This window comes from Macaca mulatta, chromosome 8 (assembly GCF_049350105.2).
Source record: "Macaca mulatta isolate MMU2019108-1 chromosome 8, T2T-MMU8v2.0, whole genome shotgun sequence".
NCBI classification, from domain to species: Eukaryota; Metazoa; Chordata; class Mammalia; order Primates; family Cercopithecidae; genus Macaca; species Macaca mulatta.
In genome coordinates, this window is record NC_133413.1 from 109,817,329 (window position 1) to 109,837,683 (window position 20,355).

At 35.5% G+C, this 20,355-nt stretch overlaps 1 protein-coding gene across 40 annotated transcripts in view; it reads left to right on the forward strand.

The window, feature by feature from the left end:
* Window positions 1-20,355, forward strand: part of VPS13B (vacuolar protein sorting 13 homolog B) — an 856,590-nt gene that overhangs the window by 443,660 nt on the left and 392,575 nt on the right. For all 40 annotated transcript variants that reach the window (XR_013397372.1, XR_013397371.1, XR_013397373.1 and 37 more), the window contains exon 25: window positions 17,958-18,161. Coding sequence is in view for 26 of the 40 variants with exons in the window: in XM_077943895.1 (XP_077800021.1) it covers window positions 17,958-18,161 (204 nt within the window). In the remaining 14 variants the exon portion in view is untranslated. The remainder of the gene's footprint in view (window positions 1-17,957; window positions 18,162-20,355) is intronic.

Below are 20,355 nucleotides of genomic sequence, written 5' to 3' on the forward strand. Positions count from 1 at the left end.
GATGGGGTTGTTTGTTTTTTTCTTGTAAATTTGTTTGAGTTCTTTGTAGGTTCTGGATATTAGCCCTTTGTCAGATGAGTAGATTGCAAAAATGTTCTCCCATTCTGTAGGTTGCCTGTTCACTCTGATGGTAGTTTCTTTTGCTGTGCAGAAACTCTTTAGTTTAATTAGATCCCATTTGTCAATTTTGGCTTTTGTTGCCGTTGCTTTCGGTGTTTTAGACATGAAGTCCTTGCCCATGCCTATGTCCTGAATGGTACTACCTAGGTTTTCTTCTAGGGTTTTTATGGTATTAGGTCTAACATTTAAGTCTCTAATCCATCTTGAATTAATTTTCATATAAGGAGTAAGGAAAGGATCCAGTTTCAGCTTTCTACTTATGGCTAGCCAATTTTCCCAGCACCATTTATTAAATAGGGAATCCTTTCCCCATTTCTTGTTTTTCTCAGGTTTGTTAAAGATCAGATAACTATAGATGTGTGGTATTATTTCTGAGGACTCTGTTCTGTTCCATTGGTCTATATCTCTGTTTTGGTACCAGTACCATGCTATTTTGGCTACTGTAGCCTTATAGTATAGTTTGAAGTCAGGTATCGTGATGCCTCCAGCTTTGTTCTTTTGACTTAGGATTGTCTTGGCAATGCAGGCTCTTTTTTGGTTCCATATGGACTTTAAAGCACTTTTTCCCAATTCTGTGAAGAAAGTCATTGGAGGCTTGATGGGGATGGCATTGAATCTATGAATTACCTTGGGCAGTGTGGCCATTTTTACGATATTGATTCTTCCTATCCATGAGCATGGTATGTTCTTCCATTTGTTTGTATCCTCTTTTATTTCACTGAGCATTGGTTTGTAGTTCTCCTTGAAGAGGTCCTTTACATGCCTTGTAAGTTGGATTCCTAGGTATTTTATTCTCTTTGAAGCAATTGTGAATTGAAGTTCATTCCTGATTTGGCTCTCTGTTTGTCTGTTACTGGTGTATAAGAATGCCTGTCATTTTTGCACGTTAATTTTGTATCCTGAGACTTTGCTGAAGTTGCTTATCAACTTAAGGAGATTTTGGGCTGAGATGATGGGGTTTTCTAAATATACAATCATGTCATCTGCAAACAGGGACAATTTGACTTCTTCTTTTCCTAACTGAGTACCTTTATTTCTTTCTCTTGCCTGATTGCCCTAGCCAGAACTTTCAACACTATGTTGAATAGGAGTGGTGAGAGAGGGCATCCCTGTCTTGTGCCAGTTTTCAAAGGGAATTTTTCCAGTTTTTGCCCATTCAGTATGATATTGGCTGTGGGTTTGTCATAAATAGCTCTTATTATTTTGAGATACATTCCATAAATACCGAATTTATTGAGCGTTTTTAGCATGAAGAGCTGTTGAATTTTGTGGAAGGCCTTTTCTTCATCTATTGAGATAATCATGTGGTTTTTGTCTTTGGTTCTGTTTATATGCTGGATTACATTTATTGATTTGCGAATGTTGAACCAGCCTTGCATCCCAGGGATGAAGCCCACTTGATCATGGTGGATAAGCTTTTTGATGTGCTGCTGGATCTGGTTTGCCAGTATTTTATTGAGGATTTTTGCATCCATGTTCATCTGGGATATTGGTCTAAAATTCTCTTTTTTTGTTGTGTCTCTGCCAGGCTTTGGTATCAGGATGATGTTCACCTCATAAAATGAGTTAGGGAAGATTCCCTCTTTTTCTATTCATTGGAATAGTTTCAGAAGGAATGGTACCAGCTCCTCCTTGTACTTCTGGTAGAATTCAGCTGTGAATCCATCTGGTCCTGGACTTTTTTTGGTTGGTAGGCTATTAATTATTGCCTCAATTTCAGAGCCTGCTATTGGTCTATTCAGGGATTCAGCTTCCTCCTGGTTTAGTCTTGGGAGGGTGTAAGTGTCCAAGAAATTATCCATTTCTTCTAGATTTTCTAGTTTATTTGCGTAGAGGTGTTTATAGTATTCTCTGATGGTAGTTTGTATTTTGGTGGGGTCGGTGGTGATATCCCCATTATCATTTTTTATTGCGTCTATTTGATTCTTCTCTCTTTTCTTCTTTATTAGTCTTGCTAGCGGTCTATCAATTTTGTTGATCTTTTCAAAAAACCAGCTCCTGGATTCATTGATTTTTTGGAGGGTTTTTTGTGTCTCTATCTCCTTCAGTTCTGCTCTGATCTTAGTTATTTCTTGCCTTCTGCTAGCTTTTGAATGTATTTGCTCTTGCTTCTCTAATTCTTTTAGTTGTTATGTTAGAGTGTCAATTGTTGATCTTTCCAGCTTTCTCTTGTGGGCATTTAGTGCTATAAATTTCCCTCTACACACTGCTTTAAATGTGTCCCAGAGATTCTGGTATGTTGTATCTTTGTTCTCATTGGTTTCAAAGAACATCTTTATTTCTGCCTTCATTTCGTTATGTACCCAGTAGTCATTCAGGAGCAGGTTGTTCAGTTTCCATGTAGTTGAGCGGTTTTGATTGAGTTTCTTAGTCCTGAGTTCTAGTTTGATTGCACTGTGGTCTGAGAGACAGTTTGCTATAATTTCTGTTTTTGTACATTTGCTGAGGAGTGCTTTACTTCCAGTTATGTGGTCAATTTTGGAATAAGTGGGATGTGGTGCTGAGAAGAATGTATATTCTGTTGATTTTGGGTGGAGAGTTCTGTAGATGTCTATTAGGTCCACTTGGTGTAGAGTTGAGTTCAATTCCTGGATATCCTTGTTAACTTTCTGTCTTATTGATCTGTCTAATGTTGACAGTGGGGTGTTGAAGTCTCCCATTATTATTGTATGGGAGTCTAAGTCTCTAAGGACTTGCTTTATGAATCTGGGTGCTCCTGTTGGGTTCATATATATTTAGGATAGTTATCTCTTCCTGTTGAATTGATCCCTTTACCATTATGTAATGGCCTTCTTTCTCTCTTTTGATCTTTGATGGTTTAAAGTCTGTTTTATCAGAGACTAGGATTGCAACCCCTGCTTTTTTTTGTTCTCCATTTGCTTGGTAGATCTTCCTCTCTCTCTTTATTTTGAGCCTATGTGTGTCTCTGCATGTGAGATGGGTTTCCTGAATACACCAAACTGATGGGTCTTGACTCGTTATCCAATTTGCCAGTCCGTGTCTTTTAATTGGGCCATTTAGTCCATTTATATTTAAGGTTAATATTGTTATGTGTGAACTTGATCCTGTCGTTGTGATATTAGCTGGTTATTTTGCTCGTTAGTTGATGCAGGTTCTTCCTAACATCAATGGTCTTTACATTTTGGCTTGTTTTTGCAATGACCCGTACCAGTTGTTCCTTTCCATGTTTAGTGCTTCCTTCAGGATCTTTTGTAGGGCAGGCCTGGTGGTGACAAAATCTCTAAGCATTTGCTTATCTGTAAAGGATTTTATTTCTCCTTCACTGATGATACTTAGTTTGGCTGGATATGAAATTCTGGGTTTAAAATTCTTTTCTTTAAGAATGTTGAATATTGGCCCCTACTCTCTTCTGGCTTGTAGAGTTTCTGCCGAGAGATCTGCTGTTAGTCTGATGGGCTTCCCTTTGTGGGTAACCCGACCTTTCTCTCTGGCTGCCCTTAACATTTTTTCCTTCATTTCAACTTCAGTGAATCTGACAATTATGTGTCTTGGAGTTTTTCTTCTCGAGGAGTATCTTTGTGGCGTTCTCTGTATTTCCTGGATTTGAATGTTGGTCTGCCTTACTAGGTTGGGGAAGTTCTCCTGGATGATATCCTGAAGAGTGTTTTCCAACTTGGTTCCATTTTCTCCCTCACTTTCACGCACCCCAATCAGACGTAGATTTGGTCTTTTCACATAATGCCATACTTCTTGAAGGCTTTGTTCATTTCTTTTTCCTCTTTTTTCTTTAGACTTCTCTTCTCGTTTCATTTTATTCATTTGATCCTCAATCGCTGATACTCTTTCTTCCAGTTGATCGAGTCGGTTACTGAAGCTTGTGCATTTGTCACGTATTTCTCGTGTCATGGGTTTTATCTCTGTCAGTTCGTTTATAGCCTTCTCTGCATTGATTATTCTAGTTATCCATTCTTCCATTTTTTTTCAAGATTTTTAGTTTCTTTGCGCTGGGTACGTAATTCCTCCTGTAGCTCTGAGAAGTTTGATGGACTGAAGCCTTCTTCTCTCAACTCGTCAAAGTCATTCTCCGTCCAACTTTGATCCATTGCTGGCCATGAGCTGCGTTCCTTTTGAGGGGGAGATGCGCTCTTAATTTTTGAATTCCCAGCTTTTCTGCCCTGCTTTTTCCCCATCTTTGTGGTTTTATCTGCCTTTGGTCTTTGATGATGGTGACGTACTGATGGGATTTCGGTGTGGGTGTCCTTTCTGTTTGTTAGTTTTCCTTCTAACAGTCAGGACCCTCAGCTGCAGGTCTGTTGGAGATTGCTTGACGTCCACTCCAGACCCTGTTTGCCTGGGTATCAGCAGTGGAGGCTGCAGAAGATAGAATATTGCTGAACAGCGAGTGTTCCTGTGTGATTCTTGCTCTGGAAGCTTCGTCTCAGGGGTGTACCCCGCCCTGTGAGGTGTGGGATGTCGGTCTGCACCTAGTGCGGGATGTCTCCCAGTTAGGCTACCCAGGGGTCAGGGACCCACTTGAGCAGGCAGTCCGTCCGTTCTCAGATCTCACCCTCTGTGTTGGGAGAGCCACTGCTCTCTTCAAAGCTGTCAGACAGGGTCATTTGCATCTGAAGAGGTTTCTGCTGCTTTTTGTTTAGCAATGCCCTGTCCCCAGAGGTGGAGTCTACAGAGACAGGCAGGCCTCCTTGATCTGCTGTGGGCTCCACCCAGTTCGAGCTTCCTGGTGGCTTTGTTTACCTACTTAAGCCTCAGTAATTGTGGGTGCCCCTCCCCCAGCCTTGCTGCTGCCTTGCAGTTAGATCTCAGACTGCTGTGCTAGCAATGAGGGAGGCTCCGTGGGTGTGGGACCCTCCCGGCCAGGTGTGGGATATAATCTCCTGGTATGCCGTTTGCTAAGACCCTTGGTAAAGTGCAGTATTAGGGTGGGAGTTACCCGATTTTCCAGGTGTTGTGTGTCTCAGTTCCTCTGGCTAGGAAAAGGAATTCCCTTCCCCTTTGTGCTTCCCAGGTGAGATGATGCCTCACCCTGCTTCAGCTCTTGCCGGTCGAGCTGCACCAGCTGACAAGCACTGATTGTCTGGCACTCCCCAGTGAGATAAACCCGGTACCTCAGTTGAAAATGCAGAAATCACCTGTCTTCTGTGTCGCTCGTGCTGGGAGCTAGAGACTGGAGCTGTTCCTATTCGGCCATCTTGCTCTGGGGGTTTAATTCACTTTTTATGAAGCAGTATTAGTGATAAATGTTAAATGTTTTACATTTTACTCTCACGTGACAATTAACTATATTTTTGTTTGTGTGCTTCCTTTCCTTTCCTTTCCTTTCCTTTCCTTTCCTTTCCTTTTTTCTTTACTTTTCTTTTCTTTCTTTTGACAGGGTCTTGCTTGGTCCCCCAGGCTGAAGTGCAGTGGTGCAATCACAGCTCATGCAGCCTCAAACTTCTAGATTCAAGCAGTTGTCCCATTTGAACCTCCTAAGTAGCTGTGACTATAGGCACATGCCACCACAACCAGCTACTTTATTTCATTTTTATTTATTTGTAGAATAGGGTATCGCTTTGTTGTCTGGGATGATCTTGAACTCCTGGCTTCAAGTGATCCTTCTGCCTCAGCCTCTCAAAGTGCTTGTTCATTTATTTTAGAATCAGTAGTGAATACTTTTGAATGATACTAAATATTTCAGTTTAATGGCCATTTGCCTTTCCATTATACCCATAGTGATATAGAAGAAAATAATCATGAAATTAGTTACCTTCTTTGAGAGTAGTCTTTGAGTGCTACTGCTAACGGTTGCTTTAAAGTGTTTTTAAAAGGAAGGGAAACTGTTATGTGTTGAATTGTGTCCCCGCAAAAATATATGTTGAAGTTCTAACCTTGTGTATCTCAGAATATAACCTTATTTGGTTATAGGTTTGTAACAGAAGTAAGTTAAAATGAGGTGATTAGGGTGACCCAATGTGACTCGTATCCTTATAAAATAGAAAAATTTGGTCATAGACTTATACAAAAGGAAAATGATGTAAAGATACACAGGGAAATTGTCATGTGAACATGGAAGCAAAGATTGAACTAGTGGAGCTGTAAGCCAAGGAACACCCAAGGTGGCTAGTTCCCACCAGAAGAAGCTAGGCAGAGAGCCAAGGAAGGATTGTACTCAGAATCTCAGAGGGTGCATGGCCCTACTGATACCTTGATTTTAGACTGTAGCCTCCAATAACTTTGAGACAATATATTTCTCTTGTTTTAACCCACCCAGTTTATGGTACTTTGTTATGGCAGCTCTGCTAGATAGAATGTAGAGGAACAGATTCAACTTCTTTAGACCCTTTATCACAGAAGTTGTTAAAAAGGAAAACATAAGAGATCTCTTAGCATGGCAGTATAAGTTCCCTCAGCCTATCTTTCCCACTGATTATTCCTATATACTCTAGGAAAAATTCAAAAACAAGCAATTGACTACCCCCACATAAATGCATGTTCTCAGCTTGTTTTAAAATAATTGAATTGCAAAACGACTTTAAGGCAGCTTTTAGAAATTTTTATGAGGTGTAAACAAAAGCATACTGAATGAAAAGGTAATAAATCTCAATTGAGGAATAAAAAGTATAAAAAGAATCAAATGGAATTTTAGAACTAAAAAATACAGTACCTGAAGGAAGAAAACCATATTGTGTGGGCTTAAAGGTAGCCTGGAGATGATAGAAGAGTTACTAAACTTGAACATAGATCAGTAGAAATTACTGAATTTGAAAAAGAAAGGAAAAAGGTTTTTTTAAAAAATGAACAGCGCTCCAATAGTTATAGAATAGAAAAGTCTAGTGTTGTTTTCTACTTGGAGTTTCAGAAGGAGAGGAGATAAAGGATTGGGATAGAAAAAAAAAAAAGAGGAAATAATTACAGAAAACTTTGCAAATTTGGGGAAAGAGATAGTCTTTTACGCGTCCAAGAAGTTCACCTAATCCCAAACAGGATAAACCCAAAGTGACAAACATTGGGACACATTGTGATTAAAATATTGAAAATCAATGATAAATTTTAAAAAATTTTGACAGCAGTTATAGGAAAAGACACATTCCATATAAGCAAACAATCATTTGAATGAGAATAGATTTCTCATTAAAAATCGTAAGAGACGGAAGACATTGGAACAATATTTTGGAAGTGCTAACATAAAAGAACTGTTAACCTAGTGAAGATACCCCACAGAAATGAAAGAGAAATAAACCCATTTTTAGATGAAGGGAAGCTAAGAAAGTTTGTCACCAGCTGCTCTATTCTACAAGAAATGCTAAAGGAAATTCTTCAGGGTAAAGGAAAATGATACTAGATGTAAAATTAGATCTTCAGGAGTGAAGGAAAACCAACAGAAAGGGTAAACAGCTGGGTAAATAATTTAAAAAAACTGTTTAAAAATATGTATGATGCTTGAAAGCAAAAAGCATAACATTGTCTGCTGGTTTTTTCAGTGTATGTAGATGTAACATACAAGACAACTATAGCATTAAGGCTAGAGGAAGATGGAGTAAAAGGATCTATGGTTGCCAAGTTTCTACATATCATATGAAGTGGTACAATATAAACTCTTAAGTAGACTGAAAGATTAGGTGCGTATGTTTTACTCTCTTAGCCCAAGTAATAAGAAAATGCAAAAATACCAAAGGATAAAGCCAAAAAGCCAATGAGGAATTAAAATTAAATACTAAAAAATATTCAAAGAAGCCAAAAGAAGTTGGGAAAAAGTAACAAAGGAACAAAAAATGGAGGGTAAAACAGTACAAAAAATAAAATAATAGAGCTAAGCCACATACATTAATAATTACATGAAATATTTATGGTCTCAATTAGGAATCTGCAAACTAATACACATAAGCCAAATTTGGCCACACTCATTTTTTACATATTGTCTATGGTTTCTGCCATGCTATACTTGCAGAATTGAATAAAAGAGCAGTATGGCCCACAAAGCCTAGAATATTTACTCTCTGGCCCTTTACAGAGAAAGTTAACAAATTATCGCTCAAAACACTCCAAGTAAAAGGCAAAGATCTGTAGTTGGAAGTAAAGCAAGATGCTACTGTATAATTCCTAACATTGTATTTTACTTGAATATAAAGAAACAGATTATAAATAGATGCATAGTGAAAGATACACCATACAAACAGTCAGCATAAGAAGACTGGACTTACTTATTTTAATCTTAGATAAAATAAATAAAAAGCATGTTACCATAGATAGAGTGAAATGAAACAAAAATTAACAGAATGAAGGGAAAAGATAATTCTAGAATCATAGTAAGAAATTTTTATAACACCTGTTTCAGTAGTGGATAAAACAACTGTATTAAAAATAAATAATTGAAGATCTAGAAGATATGAAAATACTATGAACTCACCTTGATCTAATTGGCATTTATAAAACAGTATATCCAACAATCGTAGGATGCACTTTTTTACAGGTGTACATGGTCTCATTTTTAAGAGGATTAAAATCACATGAAAGTATTATTTGACCTCAGTCAAATTAGAAAATAATAATAAAATAGCTAGAAAAACTTTAAATATGTGGACATTAAACAACATGCTTCTAAATAATTTGTGGAACAAAGACAAAATTATTTGGGAAATTAGAAAATATTGAATGACACTAAAAAACCTGGATAAGCTAAGGCAGTGTTTAGAGGGAAATATAACTTTAAAGACATAATTAGAAAGGAAGAAAGATCTTAATCAGCCATTTAAGGTTCAACTTTAGAAAGCTAAGAAAAGAACAAGAGAAACCCAAAGTAAGTAAAAAGAAGAAAATAACAAAGATATGAGCAGAGATGAATGGAACAGTTAACAAAAATGAGCAAGAGATAGAAAATTAAAACCGTGAACTGGTTCTTTTAAAAGATCAACAAAATTGACAGTTCCGTAGCTGTACTGAAATAATAGAGGGGGAGGAAAAAATGCAAACTACTAATATCATGAATAAAGGGTTGTTGATAACATTAAAAGCGTAATAAAAGAATAATGAACAACTTTATGCCAACAAATGCAACAACTTACATGAAATGGAAATTTTCATTGGAAAAGAATTCCGTCAAAGTTGACACAAGAAGAAAAGAGCAAATCCAAATAGCTGTATATCTTTTAACAAAATTGAATGTGATGTCAAAAACTTTCCCATGGAGAAAACTTCCAATCTAGATGGACGAATTCTATAAAATATTCTGGAAAAAATAACATAAATGTTACACACATGTTTTCCCAGAAATAAAGGCTGAAGCATCCTTGCCCAACTGGTTTTATGAAGGTAGTATAACTCTAATAACAAAACTTCAAAAAGATTTTACAACAGAAGGAAATTAGGTATTAATATCCCTCATGAAATTGATACATAAATTCTTAACCAAATGTTAACAAATCAAAGATAACAATATCTAAAAAGCATAATATATAATGGCCAACTAGGAGTTATCTTAAAAATGCAAGTTTGGTTTAACATTCAAAAGTCATTCAATATAATTTACCATAATAACAAAACAAAGGAGAAAAATCATACGATCATCTCAATAAATTCAGGTGAAACGTTTGACAGAATTCAACATGCATTCATGATGAGAAGTCTCAGCAAATTACAAGTAGGAGGTAACATTCTCAAACTTATAGAGATCATATAAGGGAAAACAATGGTAAATATCATACATAATAGTAAAATATTGAATTGTTTCCCACTGAGATCAGGAAAAAACCCATGATTTCTGCTTTCAGCTCTATTCTGTATCATATTAGAGTTCCTAACCATTACAATAAACCAAGAAAAATTAATAAAAGATATAAAGATAAGAAATGAAGAAGTAAAACTGTTTACATATAACATATTTTATAGAAAACCCCAAAGGAGTCTAATAAACTGTTACTAAAACTAACAAAACTCACCAAGCTTTTATGAGGCAAAGTTAATGTATTAAAACTGATTGTATTTTTATGTACTAGCAGCAAACAACTGGAAAATGGAATGAAATCAATTTCACTCTTTACTAAATCCAAGAAACATAAATGAATAAATCTAACAAAAGATACCTAAGACCTCTATCCTGAAAACCATAAAGCATTGCTGAGAAAACTTAACGCCTAAAAGAAATAAATAGATATATCTTCTCATAGTTTGGAAGACTTAAATCGTTGATGGCTTATTCATCTTGATATTGGGCATAATCAAGTTTAAAAACAATAATTTTTGAAGGACACATTGAGATAGCAGAAAGCCAGGCATTTGGAGAAGGTATTTACAAGACATTTTTCAAACAATGGACTGTTATCCAAAATATTTAAATATTCTTTTTCTTTTTGTTTTTCTCTTTTCTTTTCTCTTCTCTTCTCTTCTCTTTTTTTCTTTTTCTTTTTCATTTTCTTTTCTTTCTGACAGAGTCTCCCTCTGTTGCCCAGGGTGGAGTGCAGTGATGCGATCTCAGCTCACTGCAACCTCCTCCTCCTGGGTTCAAGTGATTCTCCTGCCTTAGCCTCCTGAGTAGCTGGGATCACAGGTGTGTGCCACCGCACCTGGCTAATTTTTGTATTTTTGTAGAGACAGGGTTTCACCATGTTGACCAGGCTGGTATCAAACTCCCGATTTCAAGCGATCCACCTGCTTCGGCTTCCCAAAGTGCTGGGATTACAGGTGTGAGCCACTGCGCCTGGCCTAAAAATTCTACTCAATAACATGAAGATGAACAATAAATGATAAACATAAAGACAGATAATGGGGAAAAGACTAGAACACATACTTCACAAAATATTTATTTGAATAGTCAATAAGCATATGAAAACATGCCCAGTATCATTATCAGGGGTAAAAACATCATGAAGAAATAGAAATACACACCTATTAGATTGGCTTAAATAAATGATAGACTCAACATGTGGACCAACTGGAACTCATCGTACACTGCGTGTGAGAATGTAAAAATGATGTAACAACATTGGAAACCCCTTGGCAATTTCTGAAAAAGTTCGGCACACACTTAGCATACAACCCAATCATTTCTCCCTATATATTTCCTCTGAGAAACAAAAATGTATGTCCACAAAAGGTCTTTTACACAGAAGTATATAGCAGCTTTATTTGTATAGCCCCAAACGGGGCACAGGTCACATGTTTATCATCAGGTGAATTAGTAAAAAAATTATGGCCTACTCATACTGAGGTAATACTAGTCAGCCATTAAAGGGCTGAATTATTGATAAAATGCAAGATCATTGATGAATCTTGTAATCATTATGCTGACTGAAAGAAGCCAGGTGGAAAAAGAGTACTTACTGTATAATTCCATTTACATAAAATGTTAAGATATGCAGATTACTATTAATATATAGTGATAAAATGTGGGTTACTTGTTGCCTGGAAGCAGGACAGGAAGAGAGAAGGAAGAGAGGGTGACAGGAAGAGGACCTATTACAAAGGGATATGATGATATTTTTGGAAGATACAGAAGTGTTGTTTTTCTGAGGTCATAGTTTATAGTTAGTGGTAGCTCAGTCTCTCTCTAAAGCTACATATAATAGACAGCCCCGTGCTACTTGGAGTTATCTACCAAAGTCCTTATAACTTAGGAAAAAAGATCATTGTAGCTGTGAGAGGATAGTCCTTCTCCACATGTTCTAGTTATCCATAGCTATCCTAGCTAACACAAAAAAAATTCTTAGACTCCACTCTTATTCATATTTTTAAAATTTACTTTGAGATACTTAATAGTTTTGTGATTTTTATGGTGTTAGTAAATCTAATACTTTGGCTCAAAACTAGAGTACTGGGTATATTCTCTAGATACCCACTTTGTTTGGAGCTAAGCTCAGATTTTGTTGTTTAAATACAAACCAGCTCTAAGCAAAGTCATCAGCTAGATGGGGCTTGTGTTTGGCCTTGTATTTCCTTCCTATGTCTGCTCCTTCCCTGTTGTTCTTTTTTCAGTTATCTGGCTTCCAGGGCCACCTGGCTCCCAGTGCCTCCTTTCTCCTGTTCTCCTGATACCAAGGACCTTTTTTCTAGAATTGCTCCAAGGCTGAATGAACCTTGTGTACCGAGAGTTCATTTTTACCCAAAATGTAATAATTCTTATCTCTTTATGTAATTCTACTTTATAAATCTCATAAAATCCTTGGAGTTACTCAATAAATCCTCATAAACAAAATTGTGTTCAATTGTCACCACGTGATGTAACCAAAGTTGATCACAAGGTTGTTGGGAAGTCTGAAATATTTATGAAAATATTTTGTAAACACTGAAATGTTATATGAATATCATTTTGTTAGTGTAGACTGACTTTGATTAAAATGTGAGACCCTCTTTACAAATTGGTATGAACATCCCTGGTGAAATGTAGCAACATTCCTGAAGAGATGTGAAACCACAACATAACAGCACTGAAGAATCTATATAAATTAAGAGATTTGGTTAGGGATTAATACTCCTTGATATCTTCAAGTGACAGATTAACCTAAATTGTAATGACAAAACATGAGTCTCTAAATAAACCTCTTTGTTGTGAGTGATTGCTTTAGCTTATGCTTCCAGACTCTCTTTGGATGCTTTCAGAACTCCGAAGGATGGCTTGATTTTTTTTTTTGCCATATGCAGTAAGCAAATTCTTACTGAGCACTACGTGTAAGGCAGACATGAAGATGAATAAAACAAACATGCAAAGAATGTGATATCTACATACCTCATAATCCAACTGTTGAAAGCCGCAAGTAAACAACAAATATTGAAAGTATCACAAGAAAATACATGTATAATACCTTACGTTCAGGGGAACTAAGATTTGATTAACTGCTTATTTCTCATAAGAAACCATGAAGGCCAGAAGAACATCTTTAGGGAAATAAAAAAAATAAAAGGTCTCAATCAATTTAGAAGTTATTAATTAAGCAAAAAATAACTTTTATAAATGGAAACTAAAGAAAAACATTTTCAGAGAAAAGACTCACCATTAGGAACTGCATACAGGATGTACTAAAGAACAATTTTCATGCTAAAAGGAAATGACACCCGATGGCTGAGCATCTCTTCAAATGTTTATTGGCCATTGAATTTGCTCATTCGTGAATTGACAGTTTACATTAATTTATATTTTCCTAATTACTAATAAGATTGAGCATTTTTTCACATGTTTATTGTCCAGTGAATTTGCTCTTTTGTGATTTGTTAATTCATATCATTTAGCCAGTCTTCTATTAAATTCATTTTTCTTAGCAATTTGTAAAAGCTTTCTTTAGACTCTATAAATACAAACCTTATAACTGTAATGCAGTTGATTTGCCTTTAAACTGTTTGACATCTTTTGCCAGAAATGTTTAATCTTTCATAGTCAAAGATACCTATATATTCCTTGTTATTTTCTGGGTATCCTGTCTTAAAAGGAGTATCATGGACCCCTAAAATGAGCGCAGATATACACATGACCATAGAATCCTAAAATGTCTTACTGTTTTTTCTTTCAAAATTAATGGCTCAAAATTTCTTTCTTGTGCTTTCTCATTAATCCATCTGTTTTTGTTGTTTGCTTTTTGTTTTTAAAATATATTTGTTGTAAGGATGAGGTGCAAATGAATACTTCTTGTCCTTTTTATACCATTGGGCTAAAAGCTGTGAGTCTATTCTCAGAATATTGTATAGACCCATTAAGTTTGCATACTGAGGTATACGGTCAGGTTTGTGGGATTTTGACTGTAGCCAGTGTGTATGCTTCTTGATTACATTTTGTGGAAATAATTCCTACTTAAATACCTTTCTTTGGCGTATCCATTAGGATGACATCAGAATTGTGACCCTTGTACACTATTGAATTTATTTCATTGTTGCCTAGATACAGAACCCTCATATAGTTAGTGTACTTTAAAAATAGAGAAGGCTATGTATGTAAGGTAGGCTGAGAGCAAATTTATTATTGTATCAGACATTGCTGTCTGTCTGTTAGTCCTGGAACTTTCATTGCCGTTTAGTGTTCTTAGACACTGTATATTTATCTTGGTTGAATATTTGGTGCTTTAGTGACTGGAGGAGATTTCTGTTATCCCTTCCCTTCATCTTAACTATGTGACCAAAGTTACCGTGTTTCCTTTAATGTCTTTAGTCACTAGTATCTCAGACTCTAAATACTATGTTTATTCCAAAGTTAAATGAGCCTATCCTGTAATCCCAGCGACTTAGTAGGCTAAGATGGGAGGATCACTTGAGCTCAGGAGTTTGAGACCACTTGAGCAACATAACAAAACCTTGTTTTTATTTAAAAAAAAAAAAAAGAAAAAAAGAAAAAGAAAAAATAAAGCCCATAGGATCTTTTTTTTTTTTTTTTTTTTTTTTTTTAATGTGATAAAACTTCTGTTTACCTTTGGCCAGCAAACTGATACATTGTTTTCTTATAGGCATTCACAGGAATACAACACTGTCTTAGCATTTTGGGGTCTATAAGTATGTGGAACTAGAGAAATAACAGATTTATGCCAGTTTTCTATTCATTTATTTAATGTTTTTATTGCTCTTATGTTGATCAATTTTTACCAAGGGAATGGAATTTGGCATTGCTGTATAAGAACACAGGCTTTGAGTTCGGACAAAACTGGATTTGTATCCTTGCACCACTCACCCATTTTTAATTTCTCTGAGCTCTTGATTTTTTTTTTTTTTTTTTTTTTTTTGAGACAGAGTTTCGTTTTTGTTGCCCAGGCTGGTGTTTAATGGTGTGGTCTCGGCTCACTGCAGCCTCCACTTCGCGGGTGCAAACAATTCTCCTGCCTCAGCCTCCCAAGTAGCTAGGATTACAGGCACCCACTACCACACCCAGCTAATGTTTTGTATTTTTAGTACAGACAGGGTTTCACCATGTTGCCCAGGCTGCTCTTGAACTCCTGACCTCAGGTGATCCTCCCGCCTTGGCCTCTCAAAATGCTGGGATTACAGGCATGAGCCACCACGCCTGGCCTGAGCTCTTGATTTTTGTTTTAACTTTTAAACAAAATTAAACTGGACAATTAAACTGTAATCTTTTATGTGAAAAGTTGTTTTTGTGTTAAAAAAAGAAAAAACTTTTTAAAACTGAGTTTTAATGGTTAGTAACAACCTACATACCAAATGAAATAGTTTTTCTAAGATTGTATTAACTTAGAGCTCTGCATTGTTCAACACAGATCACTAAATTGGTGAAATTCTGTTTCTCCTTGATTTCCGCTGACATTGTATATCCATGGTTTTTCTTCTTCCCTTCTTCCTCTCTGCCTTTAGTGATTCTGTTTTGACACTGTCTCCTGATACTCCTGGGCCTTTCCTCTCTAGGGACTCCTCATCAGCCCTGTATCTTGTCTTGATCATCCCTTGCACTTGGCTTTTGTTCATTCTGTACTTCTGAGTAGAATGACTTTTTGTACTCATTTAAATCCTGTCTCTCTTTCAGGAATATATCTTCTTGAGGCCTTTCTCAGCCTCTCCAGTGAAATTGAATCTTTTTTCTGAACAGCTATAGATTAAATGAAAAAATGTGTGTGAATAAATTTTTTAAAAATAACGTTACATATTTTTATTCGGTCAGCATTCAATACACAAGACATTGTTGATATTAAGTCACCTTCATACAGAACTCACATAAAGCCACCTCACATGGTATTTATTTTTTAGAGATTTTAAAAAAATGTTTTATTGAGGTATACTTAATATACAATAAACTGCATGCTTAAATTATCTAATTTGTTAAGATTTGGCGTACATACACACATGAAACTATGCCCACAGTCTAACATCTTCAAAAGTTTCTTTATGTTCTTATGTAGTCCTCTCTCCCATTCCTCCCCATCACAGCTACCACTGACTCTGTCATGATAGACTAATTTTTGTTTTCTAGGATTCTCTATAAATTGATTCATACCATGTTTTTCTTATCCTAGCTTCTTTCATTCTGCATAATTATTTTGAGATTAATTCACGTTGTTGCATGCGTCAATAGTTTCTTTTTATGGCTAAACAGCATCCTGTCATGTGAATGCACTTCAGTTTGTTCACTACCTGTCAATGTACATTTGGGATTTTTTCCAATTTTTGCCTATTACAAATAATGCTGCCATGAACATTTGTGTACACAACTTTGTGTGGACATAGGCTTCATTTTTCTTAGGAAACTACTTAGGAGTGAAATGGGTGGGATCATATACGGTAGCTATATGCTCTTTTCAAAAACCGTCAAATTGTATTCTAAATTTTACATTCCTACCAACAGAAAACGAGAGCGTTAGTTGCTGTACGTCCTTGCTAATACTTGATATAGTTAGGCTTTTTAATTTTAGACATTCTAAAGATGGGAAGTGGAAGTTCATTGTGGCTCTACTTGGCATAGTGTTTTAGCACAACTTGAAGGATAAAAGTTGAACATTTATCCTAGATGTTTTTGCCTTATTTCTTTAAACCTCCAAATTTGGAAAGTCTGAGTTCTGTTAGCAACTTTCTTCTTTGAAAATAAAAATACATTTAAAGTTTATGTCATGGTTTGCATGGCAGTTTAAACACACAGTGTACTCGTTGCCATTCAGGCACAGTATTTTACTGCTAACACTTAAAGGAATCAGAAGTAGTGACAATAAAAGCAGCATCATTTCTCTTAAATAAATACCCTTAGAAATACTTATAACCTGTTATGGCTTTTTGTTGTTGTTGTTTGTGCTCTCTTTATCCGTTCTAATTATTTAAGAAAAAGCAAAATAATATTTTTAAAAACTGGTTTGCAACAAAGTTGTTTCTCTGTAGAGAGAAACATTCATAATTATGAAGGACAGAAGAATTTGAACAAATATTTTTAAAGAACTTTTTAATCAGATTTTTACCTGCTAGATTACTTTTAAACAACAATAGCTATAACCTGAGATTTGAAACTTCATTACGCAAAAAAACAGGAGAAAATTGTACACCCAAGTGCTGTTTTATATCAAATGAGGATTGACAATAGTGTTTTTATGCATCTGTTCTGCCCACATAAGAAGCCAGCTTCATCATCTGGATGTTTCCTGGGGCTGAAACTTTTTATAAATATGAGAATTTCACTTTTTTTAAATGGCAAGCAGAATATGGTGTCCAGCTGTGGATTTGCTTATATATTGTGTTTGCATTTTTTCTTCCTGGGCTTGTTTTATACAGTATATGGCACTACATTGTCATACAGATTTCATGATTAATGCTTATTTATGAAATCTTGCATAAATATCTTAGGACTCAGTCAAACAATGTGCAAGTTAAACAGTTTTTCTCTGAATATTGGAATGACATATCCTTTGAGAATAGTAAGTTGGATATGTTCTTTATCTATAAAAAAAGTCTCATATGTAACATTTGCCTTTTACTATTTGATGTTATATCATTCTTTTTCAATTGTTTTGTGGGACAAGAAATCCAGTTTCAGATTTATTCCTGGGAAACACAGAGAAAATTTAGATGTGGAAATTATTTAGAAATAAGGATGGTAGCTATTTTGTATTACATTAAATAATTACATTTACTAGAATGCCTTTTTTTAAAAATTTTGATTCTGTCCTCTGGTCGAGAGGCATTTATATGTGTTCTATTATTCATATATTGAAATAAATCTACTGTTTGCTAATAAGCTGTGCTTACATTACTGTGGTTTTAATCCACGGGAATGCTAGGTTGATTATTAAATATCACCATGTGAGTGTGAAGCAAATTTCAAGTGGAAGTTAATAGTGATCAGTGATGCATTGGTAGAGTTTTGTTTATAAATTTTATTTCTCTGGAATAGTTAATTTTCTCATATTATTATTTTAGTGGTTTGAAACTGGAAGTTGATAGACTTGTTTTCTCTTCTTTTTTTCTTATGCTCTCAGGTCCAGCTTTTCTATGAACTAACTGATACCATGAATAAGGTCTGGAATAAGATTCAGAAGAGAGGCAATCTCAACCTATCTACAACCTCTCCAGAGACCATGGCAGGGCCTGTTCCTACTTCTCCAGTTAGAAGCAGTATAGGCACGGCTCCTCCAGATACCAGCACATGCAGCCCATCTGCTGACATTGGGACTACTACTGAGGTAAGTGTTTTTGAAAATCCTGTTACAAAATGAAGGTTAATATATAACACAGATTTCCAGATCATGGTTTAAAATGAAGATAACCTCACTACTGTGAAAACTGATAGATTCTGAAGGTTCAAGAGGAGCTGTGGCAGCAGTGACTGTATATTCCTTTCAGGTACAAGAATTTTTTTTTAAATCACTTTCAGCAGCTTCTGGGGTAGTTCAGAATAGTGCCGGCTCTGTGAAGTGGTGAAAACTGAGACACAGTAAAGGTATGTTTCCTCAGAAGTATGGAAATGTAGAAACTGAGTGAAAAAGAGACTCATGCTTCCCCTCTCCCTATCTCTGTTCCTCTACACCTTTTTTGAACCAGGTGACTATTATTATCTGGTCACCTGGTTTAGATTAGTGGTTTTCGACCCTGTCAGACCCAGTGCCCTCTCCTCTTCCTCCCAATTGTAAAAATTTTTCTTTTTCTTTTTAACATCCTAACCTAGCATGCCAGTACCTCTTTTGTATAAGAAATATTTTATAATGCCTCCTTTACCATCCTGAAGTGAAAATAAAAAACATAACCAGAAATGAAAATGAAAAATAATGTAACTTACATATACATATAATTTCAAAAATATATAATGTCTTAAACTGTAAAGCATACATAAAAGGAAAGTAATTAATATATAGTAATATGTACTTTAATATGTAAATGCCTGGGCATGACTATATTAGAAGACATAATGGAATAGTCACGTGCAATTACTGTAATTATGATGGCTGTAAATAGACTTGTACAGGTCTATATTTAACACCACAAGTGGTATTGCTGTTGGTGACATGATTTTCTAAACTAGTGAGAAACTCTTGGTAAAGTTTCAAACAAAACATAGTTCAATCTTTCATTATAGTAGTTAAATTTTGGAATATCTAATGTATATTAAAATCATGCAAAAATGAAGAAAAATATGTTTAGATTTAAAACACTTTATAAACAGGGTTTTCACCTATATGAATATATATGAGACAGCCTTCATTTTTCAGGACTGCCCTGTTCTACACAGGATCTCTTGAACCCCTAACTCCTAACCCTTAAATGCCAATAATGATACACAAACATTGAGTCAACCAAAAATACCCCCATTCATTTCCAAAACATTGCTTAGAGGACAGAACTTTCTCCAATGAGAACTACTGTTCTATAGTAGATGGAGGTAGAAGTTATGTTTTTTTGTTTCTGCATAAAGACACCATTTCCTCTGGAAGTAAAGCTATTGGCAAAATACAGAATGCGATAAGAATCAAGTAAAGGGGATGTTAATTTCTTTCATCTTACAAATCAGTAAAAACAAACAAATTCAGTTTAAAGGGCAAATTTCAGCTGCTGTAAGGCATTTAACACTTTAGAGTACATCTATTTAACCCCCTGTACAAGCAACTTTGCTATCTTGCCCATTCCAAATCTTAAGAATCACAGTAACCCAGGTGATAAGATTATTCTTTCTCTTTTTTCTTTTTTCTTCCCAAATGAGGAAGAGATAGGAAGTCTAGAAATGAGCCCATATCGAGTTAATGGGACATATCCTTTCTAGAGTAAAAGCAATGAATTCTTTCTTGAAGATTTCCAATGTTATTAGCATACAAAATCTTTTAGAATTCCTTCAGTAAAAAAGCTATTGAATACAGCAGTTTCCAAACTTATTTAACCAAAAGCTCATCTTTCTCAGTTTGCCTATTAATGCTTTACAAAATACGTTTTGTGAAATCCTTTGGTAGAGTAATCAAAGTTTAAGGTAATCAGTTGCTAGACAAAGATAGTACAAATGAAGCTGATAAATACAGTTAAATCTTAGAGACATTTTAGTGGCTGAAAGGAGAATGTTCCATTAAACAGTTGTTTTCTAAGTACTGTGTTTACAGGAATGTCTAGAGGAACATGACATCCATTTTGGAGTGCTCACTCAACTCTTTTGGAAATGTATTTTTTTGAAAGAAGAATTTAAAAGATATTTCAAGTCCAGGAAAGACAGGGCTCACGTGAAATGGTGACAGCTTTTGGTCATACATCTAGAGACTGCCATTCATACAAGGTATAGTTTGAATCATACACTCTAGGATTCTACAGTGTAGAAACAATGCAAAAGGACATGGTGACCCTGATGTGAGATGTAATAAAAATAAACACGCCTTACATTTATAGAGGAAGGATTAATAA